This window comes from Hemibagrus wyckioides, linkage group LG19 (assembly GCF_019097595.1).
Source record: "Hemibagrus wyckioides isolate EC202008001 linkage group LG19, SWU_Hwy_1.0, whole genome shotgun sequence".
Classification (NCBI taxonomy): domain Eukaryota; kingdom Metazoa; phylum Chordata; class Actinopteri; order Siluriformes; family Bagridae; genus Hemibagrus; species Hemibagrus wyckioides.
Window position 1 is genome coordinate 21262008 of NC_080728.1, and position 15493 is coordinate 21277500.

At 39.8% G+C, this 15493-nt stretch overlaps 1 protein-coding gene across 5 annotated transcripts in view; it reads left to right on the plus strand.

The window, feature by feature from the left end:
• Window positions 1-15493, plus strand: part of ppfia2 (PTPRF interacting protein alpha 2) — a 143603-nt gene that overhangs the window by 79108 nt on the left and 49002 nt on the right. For all 5 annotated transcript variants that reach the window (XM_058416691.1, XM_058416690.1, XM_058416692.1 and 2 more), the window contains 3 exons: window positions 6146-6247; window positions 12027-12191; window positions 13182-13256. In XM_058416691.1, coding sequence (XP_058272674.1) covers window positions 6146-6247; window positions 12027-12191; window positions 13182-13256 — 342 coding nt within the window. The remainder of the gene's footprint in view (window positions 1-6145; window positions 6248-12026; window positions 12192-13181; window positions 13257-15493) is intronic.

Here is a 15493-nt window from a genome sequence, read left to right on the forward strand (position 1 = left end):
AGGTATTTTTATTAAAGTCGTATCATTTCATAATGATGTGTGTCCAAACTTGAGGTGTTGTTGTAATAAGAGATGGGGTGTGAATGATGGGATGATCTTAGCATTTGTAGCTACAGTGACATTCTGCGTTTAATTTACAGCCACTGTGTTCTAGGCTTGTCCGAGATTTCCTCATGATCTTCCAACATCCTGTGCTATTAGCCATGGAATAACAAAAACGGATGTTGAATTAGGTTGCTTTCACACTAGTGAGGACGTGGGATTGTTTGTTCAGAGTGTTTGTGATGTTTGTGAAGTGTGAAAGCTGCTTACGAGACTGGCAGTGCTCCAGAGAACCAATCCCTGGTCATCCTGTGATCATCCTGTAAACTGTGGTTTGTGGCTAGCTTCACCTGAACCAGTGTGGTTTCCGTTGTGTGTGAAAGCTCTCGGCTCTCAATGCTGCACACCAAACAATGATCAGTTCAAGTTACTTTCCTGTTTCCAGTGTATGATAACACCAGGGACAGGGTTCTGCTTAAAAACCTTCTTACACGAGGTTGCCTCCTAGTTTCCAGGTAATCCTGCATGGTAAGATGCTGTGCATGTAAAAGTGCTGTTGTTCATCATTTGGAAAATAATTAAAAATAGCTGAAATCAGATGAGCCTGGTGTCAACCATTTAGCAAAACTACATGCACAAGCGTGACCTATTGATCTTTTCACATGGTTCTGAACCCTGGCACTAAAGAACGATCTGAGAATCCATCCAGTGTGCAGACTCGAGTTTTTTTTGCTGTGAAGCTCTTTACTCACTTCGGCATCCAGCAGCTGGTGTAATTATTTCAGATTCCTCTATCATGGTATATCACCACTCCATATCTCCAGATCAGCATCTCTCAGGAAGCAGCTTGTTGAGTCTGTCTGGACTCCTTCCTCCTTCCTCTTGTGTCTGCTTCCTGTTTGAATCTGTGTTGAACATGCTGTAATTACAGCGTCTCTCTCTTTCTCGCCAACACCTCTCCAGCTCTCACCTCTTCCCTAATCAACACCTTTTAATTAGCACTCTGACTGCATGGATCTGTGACGAGGGCATCTCATGGCTCAGACTGTCAGTGTATACGTAATGCTAAATATTTACTTTCCCTAAATATAAATGGCTCTCGGTGCATCGCAGTATCCACTTCCAACTTCAACGTTGTGTGAAGAAGATGGTATAACAACGTGGAGCGGTGATACAAAGTGGTAGCTTAGAATTTAAGGTGGTTGGACTACTGATGGGAGGGTTAAATGAGTGAGTTTAAATCCCAGGTTCACCAAGCTGCCACTGCCGGGCCCCTGAGCAAGGCCCTCGTCCCCCAGTTGCTAAGTTGTATAAAATGAGATAAAAATGTAAGTGGCTCTGGATAAAGGTGTCTGCCAAATGTAAAATACAAGGGTTCTGTTAATCAGAATGAAAAGCAAGATATAATAATATAATACTGGTATATAAGAATATAATTTAACGTAGACTTTGAAGGGGAACCACTTTGGTTTGTCCCTCTCACTCTTAAAAGTTCTTAAATGGTTCTTCATCAGGCTGCATGGTTCTTCCATCCAAATTAATGTTAAGAATGTAAAATGGTCTTTATGGAACTCCGACAAAAGGAGTTCTCTAAAGAACCATTTACTAAAAGGTTCTGAAAGTGGTTCTTCTATATCATCATCAACTCCTTTTTGGTTGTTACTTCCAGCTTTAATTTTTAAGATGGTGGGGATACTCCCAAATGTTCTATGCAGAATCCCACAGCAGTGAGTTACCTTTTCAGAAAAGTTCCATTTGAGAGGCTAAGAAGCCTTCCGGGTTCCTTCAGACCTACAGAGATTTTTGGTTTGTCCTTTTGGAAGTTGCTTATCGGCTAACAGAGAACATTCAGGACATATGTAAGTGAGTAACACTGTTGAAATTGCATTTTAATTTTTGATATTAAAAAATGACACATTGTACTTTTTAAATTATGTTTATAGTTTCATTTAATGACCTGTGAAAAAATGTTGTCCCTGTTCTCCTTCAACTTATAGCAGCTATAAACAGTCTCTTATAGCAGCCTCTCCAGCCTCGCTTATGACTCTCTGTTGAAGTTAAGAAGATAAAACCAAACAGCTTGTCTTGTTACAGAGAAACCACAAAATGTGAACTCTTCTGTCCAATACAGATAATTTATTAGAAAAGATGCATTCGTAAACACCTGTGATTAGCAGCTAACAACAGAGACTCCACAGCACTGTGTTAATAAACCACTTCCTAAACAGAATAAGCTCTAATCTTTTTATTTGTTCATTGGTGTTTGTTTTCTATTTTGGATAATTAAAAAGTTAATTGGTGGTGTTAGTCCTCCTTGGGTGCCTCTCTGAAAGGTTTTTAAAACCTAATAATTCCAGCATTTTTATTATTCTATTAATAGCATTGCAATCTGCAGGATCCTCAATCCTACTGTAGTCTTTACTATTTAATGAAATTAGACTGATGTTAGGTTATGGAACAGCACTAATATGGTCCAGGTTTATTACAAAATATAAAGATTTTAGTCCTGGCAGTACAAGCAGAATGTGCAGGCATCTGGAATAACGTGTACTCAACACAGTATATCTGAAATAATAAACTCTTGGCGTCAGGTGAAGGAGATGTTAATAATAAATCATCCGAGTGCACTTCTCTGCCATGTTCGCTACATCACACCTGGGGATAATGAGTGTACTGTGACCTTTGACCTGCTGTGAGGTCACAGTGTGAGACTGAATGCAGAAACAGCAGAGCTTTAATCCTCAGTGGTTCAGAAACTCTGCAGTTCTGCTAGAAATTCTCCACATGATGCACTGCTCTGTGATCCAAGCTAATGCCTTCTAAAAGTCACAGCAGCCTGTTTTTAGCCTTTAGGTTTTGATTTCCTTTTCAAATCAGACATCAAGGACCCTTATCTATCTATTTTTTTTTTTATTCCAAGAACGTAGTGTTAAATGTGAACTATGGCATCACTGTGACTTGGGCAATGGAACACTTTGTTGCGGTCCTGCACAAAAAAAGTGCTAAGTTTTATTCCATCTGTCTCTAACTAAAGAGTGTCCTTTTTGCATTTTATAGCTGGTGACATGAATTAGCAAGGTTGCTTGCTAATAGTGTGATTACAAGCATAGCAAAATCTCACAGTGAGCTCTTTGTGAAGAACTCAGATTTGTGGATTTTTGGTGGTTTTATTGGTTCCTGATTCTCATGGTGTGTTGATATTATTGTTAAAGTCTTAGAATACCCAATACAGCTATTGATCAGGAAAGAGTCAAAAGAGTCAATATTTTAAGAACTTCTAAGAAATTTTTCTAGACAATTCTCATGCTTTATTACAATTACAGACGTCATATATATATATATATATATATATATATATATATATATATATATATATATATATATATATAAAATGCATAGAATATATTCCTGGCTGGCTCACCAATGCTGAACTCAACCAGGATGTGTGTGATGTCAATAAATTGTAACTTTAAGGTCTCAGTCTTGGAAAACAAATTTTAGGTCAGAGTGGATCTCATTTAGTGATTTTGGGATGGAGTCCTGCACTCCTGGCTGGCTCACCAGAAGTTAGACTTCAGTGTAGCAGACAGTGGTGTCGGTGTTGATGGTGGAAGCGTTATTGTTTATTCAGTCCACTGGATAATTATCGTTTAAAGTTAATAGCACTGTGCTACTGTGTTATAGAATGAGCTAATGAGCAAAAAACATGTGAAGGAACTAAAACTAAAAGGACAAGCTTATCTCTCCATCACTTACACTATTAGAGGACCACTGAGAGTTTATAAAAAGTTTTATCTTTACTAATTTTAAGAGCAAATTAAAAACAGGGAAAAAGCACACATATAACTCAGAATCACAGCCTAAACTTCTAAAATAAATCCATGATAAAACTTCACAGTGAGGCAAATATACAGGTGTACACAAAAGGGTAAGGGGTTAGTGGCAGAGATGGGATTAGAAGGAAAATATTTGGTCGACAAAATATGAACAGACACAAAACGAATTTGAAAGAGGGAATTCATGACACATGCTAGCTCAAACATTAATATAATAAAGGATGACCAAAGAGCAATGCAGAGTCACTGGACTTTCCAATTCTAATAGATTACTGAGGGCACAAAAGTCTCCTCCGCAGCAGTGGTTTATGAGAAACTTAACACCTCGATTCAACTTGCAAGTGATCTTTATATTGCTCCGGTTCTGCATCGTCACTGCCTCGTCCCTCGTCTCTGTAATCATTAGTGACTGGGCTTTTGGGCGGAAGGATTCTCAGATCCTGGTTCAATTACTGAGCCATCATTAATCTTACTCCGCAGTGTAGGTGGGATAAAATCAATAACTGTCTTATTGTGATAAACTCAACTGCTTCCTCATCGCCCTCATCCTCTCAGGGGATGCTGTGCTTTCCGTTAGTTTTATTATCATATCTTCATCTAACAATGCTTTGCTAACTCTAAGCAAACATTTTAGTGGTAACATTTTGTTCTGGTCTTCAAATGTATCATCAATAAAGACAATGTCTGTAATGTAAAAAAACAAAAACGTGTCGTCAATTAACATTCAGCTAATTGAGCGACTTCTGGCTGGCTTGCCACTTATATTATTATCTACAAATGTTCATCCTACATTAACCATAAAATGTCTGTAAATGTTGAGGTAGAAAGGTGATATCAGTGTTTGTCTTCTTTACTCCTGTCAATGTGCAGATGAAATTCTATTGCATTTTTATGCTATTATTAATGCTGAACTCAATTAAGACCGTGTGTGTAATCTTCTCACATGGTTTTCAATTCAGTTAAATTCTAGTTATTTGTATAGTGCTTCTAGCAACGGACATTGTCGCAAAGCAGCTTTACAGAGGTATAGAAACATAGAAAAATGTATCCCTAATGAGAAGCCTGAGGTGACGGTGGTGAGGAAACACTCCCTGAGATGATATGAGGAAGAAACCTTGAGAGGTACCAGGCTCAGAAGGAAACCTCATCCTCATTTGGGTGACACTGGACAGTAAATAATGTAACTGTTGTTAATGTCCTTTCTGCAACAGCAACCAAGAGATCTTGTGGAACTAATAGGTCAGTGTACTGGTATTCAATCTTTTGTCACTAAGTAGGAGCCTGGGTTAGTTTGGATCTAAAATTGGTTTGGATCTGATTGGATTTTCTTAAATCCTTTTGGGATGTTGAGACTTGTCTTTTGTCACTCCTGGCTGGCTCACCACATGTTACATTATAATGTAGAAACTTTAATTATTCCGTAATTTAAGATATAGAAATTAGAAATGATCTTTTGACTGATGTAAATGTCAGACAGGAAGGTGTCTGTTTCATCTCCTCCTTCTCTGAACATCACTCCCACAAGCTGCAGACTCATGCACTTATGCATCATAATAATGACTCTGGGGTATCTGAATGCTTTTTATGTGGGTTTCATATTTATTCAAAAACACATGCATACAGTGATTGCTGTCAGGAGTCCTACTAACATGGTGCAGGGATATACAGGTACTGTATGAAGGTCCACTTATATAAAACAGACATCGATAAGTGATTACTGTGATCGATCAGACATCTGTTTTGTTCTTTATCACAGTATCAATCACGTTTCCCAGCTCCAATTTTTTCCACTACATGCCGTATTCTGATCTGTTTTTGCTAACATGCTAACACCTACCTTAATGAATACTACAGCAATGGCAAAGGCGGAGTGTAAAGATTATGTGTGTGAAGCTAATTAAAATGTGTTAGAATGTGTGTGGGAGGAGGAGGGGATGAAATGTGCAGTATGGCTAATGTGCTGTGCTACATGATCACACCCCTGGGTTTATGGGAAAATGCAGGGTCATCGAGACCTGCTGCTCTAATTGGCCTCCGGTTCTGTGACATTTACATCTGCATCTAATCAACTGTGTGTGTGTGTGTTTGTGTTTGTGTTTGTGTTTGTGTGTGTTTGTGTTTGTGTGTGTGTGTGTGTGTGTTTGTGTTTGTGTGTGTGTGTGTGTGAATCCAGTGAAATTATATCTGATTCTGAACAGAAGTAAGACGCTTTTATTGTACCATCTTCCAAAAAATGATGCTAAACTGGTGGTTTTTATGTTTGGTAGGAGTTTGCGGCCCTGACGAAAGAGCTGAACGCGTGTCGAGAACAGCTGCTGGAGAAAGAGGAGGAGATCTCAGAGCTCAAGGCCGAGAGGAACAACACCAGGGTGAGTCGATGAATTTCTTCATTGTTTTGTAGGTTGCAAAAACAAGGTCACCTGACTGGCTGCCTAGCGTTAGGGTATACTATATGACACTATATGGCCAAAAGAATGTGGACATCTGACCATGAAATTGTTACTAACTCTACAAGAAGAGCCTCCTAGTTAATGAGCTGTTGATAGTAAATTTCTCTGTCCTCTTTCATTGTTATAATAAGCGCCACCCTTCTGGGAAGGTTTTCCACTAGATGTTGGATTGTGTCTGTGGAGATTTGTGATCCTTCAGCTACAAGGACATTACTCACACCAGACTCTGATGCTGGGATGTTGAGGAGACTCCAGTTCCAGTTCATTCATAGCTGTTCAGTGGGGTTGGTATCAGAGTCAGGGCTCTGTGCAGGACACTCAAGTTCTTCCACTCCAACCTTAACCTCCTTCATGGAACTGTTTTTTTCATGCTGGAGCAGGGTTTGGGAATCTTAGTTCCAGTGAAGGGACTTTGTAATGCTACAGAATACAGAGGCATTCTGTAGAATTCTGCTGGAGGAATCTAGAGAAGATCCACATATGAGTGTTGGCCAAGTGTCCACATACTTTGGGCAATATATTGCAGCTCTTTATGACTTTGGCTAGAGGGTTAAACTTTCCATAAAAGTTTCCATTTGGGGGCTTTGGGGACAGGAACTGCAGACTGGTTGGTTACAGTTAAATCATCACTAAAGGGAACGTTATCATTTGTTACAGAGGCATTTGTGTGTAAATTTGTTCTGATTAGTTCTAAAGATATTTTGGTCTGATTTTGCAAGGTATCAGGAAGTGTGGTAGGACCTTTGGTCTGATTTTTACGAATGTGTTTTGTGCAGGAAAAGTGAAACAACATGATTAATGTGTAGAATATAACTAAAGTTGTATCATTGCTAAGTTTGGTCCAAGGCTGAAACATGACACTTAGATATAAAGTGTCGTCAGATTCTAAAAGGTATGTTACATAATGACAAATAGCCCATGCTGTCTCCGAGATGCCTGAACTCACCTCAGTCTCAGCAGAGAAACAGTGTGAGAGATTTTATTCTCACCTCATTTTCACCTCCAGGCCTGTATGCTTCCCCTCAGGGCCCAGGTGAGTCAGGCGCACTAACATTCCTGCCACAATTCAATTATACACCAGTTCTCACTACAGCTAAGTTCTGACCGATAAAATCCAGGACAGAAAGTTACATATCTAAAAATGCCACATGATCCCAGAGCTATAAGGTGGAGACGGAGCGATAATAAGACGAGACGGAGGAGAGAATAAAGTGTTGCTTTAATGAGCTGAGTGTTTAATCACGAGGAAATGAGGCAGCATTCCTGTAATGAGAAAAACATATCATAAGGCATATTTACACTGATTATGCTAACACTCATCGCTAGTAGGTGCAGTGTTTTTTAATTAACCACAAACAGTTTTGTTAACATTAGCATGGAGCACATGTATGGTTAGAACTAATGCAGGGTCGACACTCAGCATCAGTTCATGTGCTTGTTGATTTACAAACCAGTTGTAAATTTAACCACATTTTTATTTCTTATTTGTTAAAGCAACTTGTCATTTACCTCAAATCTAATTTCTTTTAGCTAAGACATTATGCTGGAGCTATTAGGCTACCATACCATAGCTATAGACAGGAGTTCTGGTACATGATGTGAATGTAGAATGGGGCACCAAAGAGAGGGGTAACTGTACAGAGGGGTGACTGTAAATGGGAAGTGGGGAGTGTTGGTAGGTGGGGGTTGACTATAGAGACTATAGACTATAGAGGGGGTTGACTATAGACAGGGTAAGTATAGACAGGGGGTGAGTGTAACAGAGGGAGGGTAGAGTATAGATGGGAGTGAGTATAGACAGGAGTTGACTGTAATCAGGAGGTGAATGTAGACAGAGGGGTGAGTATAGACAGGGTGACTATGGACAGGGTGAATATAGATGGGGTTAACTCTAGACGGGGGGGTGACTGTAGATGGGTATGAGTATAGACAGGGGTTGACTGTTATTTGCGGGTGAGTATCGCTGGGGGTAACTATGGACAGGGTGAGTCTAGACAGCTGTAGAGAGCTGGTGACTGTAGACGGGGTTGACTGTAGATGGGGGTGAGTATATTCAGGGGTGACTGTATTCAGAGGTGACTGTCGAAGGGGGTTGACTGTAGATGGGTTGAGTCTAGACGAGTTGGGTATAGACTGTAAACAGGGTGACTATAGGCTGGGGTGAGTATAGATGTGGATCCAGGATAGATTTTTCTCAGGGGAGAACAGGTCAAGCTGCACATCTGACTGAAAACAAAGCACACTTGAAACCTGCACTTACAATTACATTTACTTGCCTATATTTATTTAGAACATACCTTTATCCCAAATAGATTACAAGAGAGGCAGAATACAAGCGATTTTGTAATTTTTTAAGCACTATTTCAGGTTTAATGACACCCGAGGCCCTGCCATGAAGCTAGTACTCAGTGGTAGCTAGCATTACTAGTGTTAGTTTGAAGCCGTTATAATGTACATAGTCACATAGTGGCGATTTCTTGTGTATACATTGTTTAAAGCATACATGAGCACTGCTAGCTATTTATCCTATGTATTGTTTCCTCTTTATGACACCGAATTAGTAACACTGTGACATCACATATTGTGGAAATGTGCTTGCTCAGTATTTTAACTGTGTGTGCTTGACAGTCTTAAACTTGTGCTTTGTAGACAACATGACAATAAGGCAGAATAGGTGAAAAATATGGCTAATACGCCTAATTAGCTTCAGCACTGAATCATATACTTTTCTCAGCATAAATTCAGTCTCAGTTTAACGAAAGACCAACGAAGCACTTCCTCCTTTGCTCTTTTCACTTCCCCAGGTTGTGACAGTGCCAGACAGACAGCTGCGAGATATTTAATGAGTCACGTATCATCATATCCTCCTGGCACGGAGATCTGCACCTCATAAACTCTTTCTTCTTGTTAGCCTTCACTTAGTCATGTGTTATGATGATGTTAGCTGCTCTGACTCGTCTGATCTCCTGAGACTGGGTTGTGCTGACGACTGAGGAAGATGAAGATGAAGAACAGACAGAGAGGTGATTGTGGGTTGAGCACTCAGCTATGGACAATCCAGAACATGGTGTTTAGTTTCTTTGTGGTTGAACATTGTTTCGCTCCTCCTGTTCTCCTCCACGAAGCCCAGAAGCATGACTTCAGCATTCAGCCTTATATATTGTACCTTATCTTAAATATCACCATTCTGTGTAGATGAAGTTTTAGACCTGGAGAAGTTCTGTACACATTCTGTAGTTAGCATCATAAACAAGTAAGAATGCATTAGAAGCAATTGAATAATAAAGAGAGAGAAAAAAAAAATAGCGAAAATGAAATTTAAAATTTTGTGTATAATAAGCCTGTAATAAAGTGAAGGTTAGTGCAGAATGTGGAATTGGCTAATTCTATAAAATTAGAAAAAATATTATTTAGTTTAGATTTGGATTATTGTAATATATTATTATGCAATACAATATATTATATAATATAATATTTTTCTTAAAAATGTTTAAGATTCTTTTACTTAAGTCTATATTTTTCTTAAATAAAAACATTATATTATATTTATTATATATTATATTATATTTTCTAAAATATGTATTTAAAAAAAACTTTTTTCTACCTCTATGTTTTTTATTTCTTTTATTATTATTTTTATATTTTTATTTTTTTATATGAATGCCCCTATAGTTTTATCTATCTATCTATCTATCTATCTATCTATCTATCTATCTATCTATCTATCTATCTATCTATCTATCTATCTATCTATTATTATTATTATTATGAATTCTTAGCTAATATATTAAAATTAATATGTTAAAAGACTTTTAGAAAACAGGGTTCTTTCACAGTTTTTTTGGATAATTAAAGGTTCTTGGTGTCCAAAACAGATTCTGTTTGAAGCTCTTACTGAAGGGGAAGGACTTTGTTGTAGGGTTCTACAGCAGCGTTTCTCTTGGTCCAGTTTGGATTGTTTGTTTGAAGTTTTAGGGCTTAATAACAGATTTGATTTTGCCTAATGATGTTACGCTCTATGTTATTCCTTCCAGAGTGAGCTTCATAGAAACACTTCAGTATAAAACACCGCCTCGTAGATTTCCTCTGTCTCGCTTTAATCAGGAAGCTGACGTGATCCTGACCTCTGAGTCAGTCCTCACACCCACAGCTCACTGCACGGACCTCGGTACTCAGGAACATGTGCTGAAATATTAGGAATTTAAGATTTTCAGGCATTGCAGCAAACAGGACTGGAGGTGTTTTAGTAAGTTTAGGAGCTCTGAGGAATTTTCAGTGAGATTGTTTTTCAGAGATTTAGGAAGTAAACACAAGCTATCGAGGCATTTTAGGACTAAACCCCTCAGGTAGTTCAGTGAGTATATTTTGGGGAATGTAGATGTTTATAGACTTTAAGTTACTTTATCTGGAGTGACACTGCAGTTAGCATGAGGAAGTGTTTGGGGTTGCAGTAATTAGCGCGCAACACAAAGACACCATTTTGTTTCAGTCCTGGATGCTGTCCATGGTGCTGAACTTCTGCATTTTCAACAATAACTCTAAGTGACTTAAAGCACTTTACAGAGTATGTGTTAGGACTTTTTTTTTTACTTAGGTTTGGACATCTTTTTAAAAATATATGTAGATAATGGGTCCATTTAAGGATTTTAGAGAATTATTTGGAGAGAAAATTTTGGGCATTCACAGAAATACTTTTAGATAATCTTGATCGTATTTATCGGTTTCTTTAAAGACGTTTAGCATTTTCTAAAATTCTTTGAGGTTATTTTAAGACTTTAACAGATACCTTTATGAATTACTGAGTAAAGCTTTTTTGGGGAATGACTTTAGGTTATTTATAAAAAAAATTTAAAAAGTGTTTTTAGAGACTTTTGGTAGTCCCCTGGTGCTCCAGCGACTGGATCCTGCGCTCTCACCACAGTAGCCTGTGGCCCATTCACTGGCAGGGAACCCACCCAACCACTGAGGGGTTCATTCTCAGTGCCGGACCCAAGCCTGGGTAAAATAGGAGGGTTGTATGTGGACCAGATCCACTGTGGTGACCCAGAATAGAGAGCAGTGAAAGAACAAACACGTTTCAGAGAGTTTTTCTAGAATACTTGAAAATACCTGAAAAATGCGAACCTCAGCATACAAATTTAATCGGTTCTTGAGGCGAGTTCTTAAGGTGAAAATGTGTATTGTGAAATTAATTTTCCCATCAGAAATAATGTAAATACAGATAATCCGTTCCAGTTCCCAAAAATATGACCACTATGACCGATACGAAGCATCTGTAAACTGTACGGCTGCTTAAAAAAAACTGACCCAAGCCAAGCATTCCATGTCAAGGCTCCTCACAGGAAGTTGTGTCACCAAGCTTAGGCTAAAAGTAGAACAAAACTATCAACAAAAAACACCTGAAAAATCACCTAGCATTTGAACGCATGCTGTAGGCGACGTTGGTATCATGGGTTGATTCTTTCAAACAGCTTTCACCGTAAGACTGTATAACTTTCACAAAAAATTCGTAAAATTCGTAAATTCTCTTCGCTTGGCTTACCACTGAGTGAAATGTGAATGTTCGGTTCGGTTAGTTTTTATGCTGAAATGTTTCATATGTTATCTATTTTAAGAAAGATTTTCAGTAATATAAGCATTTAAAAAAAGGCAGAGATGATGATGATGATGATGATGGTGTGTGTTCGTGTGTCCTCAGCTGCTGTTGGAGCATCTGGAGTGTTTGGTGTCTCGTCATGAGCGCTCCCTCAGGATGACGGTGGTGAAGCGACAGGCTCAGTCTCCATCAGGAGTCTCCAGCGAGGTGGAAGTTCTCAAAGCTCTTAAATCCCTCTTCGAGCATCACAAAGCTCTGGATGAGAAGGTGAAGCTCCGCCCTGAATGTTTCTCTACATTGTTTTCATCTCGGTAGAAGGAAAGTAAAGTGAAGACACATTTTTACAGGTCTATCACACAGTTTCCTCCACAACATAGCAGACTCCTTTCATCAGTTTTTTCTTCTTTCTCTCCATCCTTTTAACTTGTATGACTTTTAAGTGAATATAATGTGCTTTTCTGGATTTTAATGAACTTTAAAAGAACTTTTGGAAATCCTAGTGTGATTCTACTTGTGGTTATATTTTTGGTAGGAAATTACCAGTTACAGTTTTTGGACATTTAGAGACTTTTATTTGTTGTTTTGATCTCTAAGTTTTTATAGTTATAGCTAAAAGTAGTATTTATTACCCAATATTTCATGAGACTCTTAAAGAAATCTCTCTGGTTGTCAGTCTTTCCTCTCTTCTCCCTCTCCTTCTGCTTCCTGAGGATCCGTAGCTTCAGTGAGTGTTGAGGCTTTAGAGAGTGAAGGAGCGTCACAGAGGAAGTGAATATGATATAAAAAGCTGGGATAAAAATAGCTGGAAAAGACTGAAAGGAGGAGAGAAAATATAAAAAAAGGAGAAAGTGGAGATGGATGATCATGAACGAGAGTTATGCTGACTGAGGGGGTGAGGGATTTATGAGGTTTTAATGTTTAATGGACAAAAAATGATACACATTTGAGTGAAATTAGGCAAAATACACAACACAGTATCTGACAGTCTACAGAGGAACAGCACTACATCACATCAGCTGTGAAGCATGGTGTCGAGAGCATCACAGATATTAGAACTTATAATAAAAATAATCTCAGTCATATGACTAGATATCATTATGTAACGTTAGCCACCCGCACCTCACGGGGCTCGAACCCGGATCTCCGGGGTAACCGCCAATTCACCCCCAAGCACCCCCTCCAGTGGTCTGGCAGGGAACTGTCACACTGAATCCTGAAACAATATTTCTGTTATGTTTTATTTCCCCGTCTGTCTAGGTGAGAGAGAGACTACGCGTGTCACTCGAGAGAGTCTCTGCCTTAGAGGAGGAGCTAACAGCTGCCAATCAGGAGGTGAGAACCAATCAGATCACATGTCATTTGTCCATGTGTGGTTTCTTTTATTATTACTGAAAATAATTCTGTTAAACTTTAGTGCTTTAATTTATTAATCACAATGAAGGAGGCGTGGCCTCTGTGTCTGTTCATTAGTCTCAGTGAAGGAGGCGTGGCCTCTATGTCTGTTTTAATAGTGTCAGTGAAGGAGGCGTGGCCTCTGTGTCTGTTTATTAGTGTCAGTGAAGGAGGCGTGGCCTCTGTGTCTGCTTTATTAGTGTCAGTGAAGGAGGCGTGGCCTCTGTGTCTGCTTTATTAGTGTCAGTGAAGGAGGCGTGGCCTCTGTGTCTGTTTATTAGTCTTAGTGAAGGAGGCGTGGCCTCTGTGTCTGTTTATTAGTCTCAGTGAAAGGTGTGTGGCCTCTGTGTCTGTTTTATTAGTGTCAGTGAAGGAGGCGTGGCCTCTGTGTCTGTTTATTAGTGTCAGTGAAGGAGGCGTGGCCTCTGTGTCTGTTTATTAGTCTCAGTGAAGGAGGTGTGGCCTCCGTGTCTGTTTTATTAGTGTCAGTGAAGGAGGCGTGGCCTCTGTGTCTGTTTATTAGTCTCAGTGAAGGAGGTGTGGCCTCCGTGTCTGTTTTATTAGTGTCAATGAAGGAGGTGTGGCCTCCGTGTCTGTTTTATTAGTGTCAATGAAGGAGGCGTGGCCTCTGTGTCTGTTTATTAGTGTCAGTGAAGGAGGCGTGGCCTCTGTGTCTTCATTAGTCTCAGTGAAGGAGGCGTGGCCTCTGTGTCTGTTTTATTAGTGTCAGTGAAGGAGGTGTGGCCTCTGTGTCTGTTTATTAGTCTCAGTGAAGGAGGCGTGGCCTCTGTGTCTGCTTTATTAGTGTCAGTGAAGGAGGCGTGGCCTCTGTGTCTGTTTATTAGTCTTAGTGAAGGAGGCGTGGCCTCTGTCTGTTTACTAGTCTCAGTGAAGGAGGTGTGGCCTCTGTGTCTGTTTTATTAGTGTCAGTGAAGGAGGCGTGGCCTCTGTGTCTGTTTTATTAGTGTCAGTGAAGGAGGCGTGGCCTCTGTGTCTGTTTTATTAGTGTCAGTGAAGGAGGCGTGGCCTCTGTGTCTGTTTATTAGTGTCAGTGAAGGAGGCGTGGCCTCTGTGTCTGTTTATTAGTGTCAGTGAAGGAGGCGTGGCCTCTGTGTCTGTTTATTAGTGTCAGTGAAGGAGGCGTGGCCTCTGTGTCTGTTTATTAGTGTCAGTGAAGGAGGCGTGGCCTCTGTGTCTGTTTATTAGTGTCAGTGAAGGAGGCGTGGCCTCTGTGTCTGTTTATTAGTGTCAGTGAAGGAGGCATGGCCTGTGTGTGTGTCTTGTCAGTCTCAGTAAAGGAGGTGTGGCCTCTTTTGTGTGTGTATCAGTCAATTTCTCTCTTTTTCTCTCTCCTATTCCTATTTTTATCTCTTTTCTTGGCTTGCTCTTTTCTTCTCTTCTGTTTTTTTTCCATATTCTCTCTCTCTCTCTCTCTCTCTCTCTCTCTCTCTCTCACACACACACACACTCACACACACACACCTCTTTAAACATGAAATGGGAGCAAAATAATCCCTGTATGCCCTTTATCCTGTATCCTGATGGGAGGATGCTGTGTGTGTGTGTGTGTGTGTGAGAGTGTGTGTGTGAGTGTGTGTGTGTGTGAGTGTGTGTGTGTGTCTGTGTGTGTGTGTGTGACCAGCCCTTTTTTCCAGTAAGATGTATAAATCAGTACAGTGGGATTCTATCAGTAGACAGACAGAAGCTTTATCCCATGCTGATGTGTTGTGTGTATATTCCGGATAATTCCACATATCCTCGTTATCCAGGTCATAAAGGTGAAAGGAGAGGGACTCCGGGGGAAACCTGTCATTTCCTACCCCACCTTCTAGTCTCCAGCTGAAGGATAATAACACAGAGCTAACCCTCATTAGCATATCACTGCCTGTGTGTGCAGGTGAAGTCACTCAGCTCTGTAATTACACTAATCACTCAAACACCTGATATTCATCAGCAACAACACCGCGAGTGTGTGTTTAACAAGAAGAGTGTGTAAAGAGGAAGAGAAAAAACCCTCAGTGAGCTGTTCATGTGCTGCATCAGTCACCATACAGCACAGAGAGAGGCTTTAACACACACACACACACACACACACACACACACACTGTTAGATTTATACTGTTTCATTCTGTTCTATAGAGTCACTCTCATTTCTTAATTTCTCTTTCTCTCTGTCT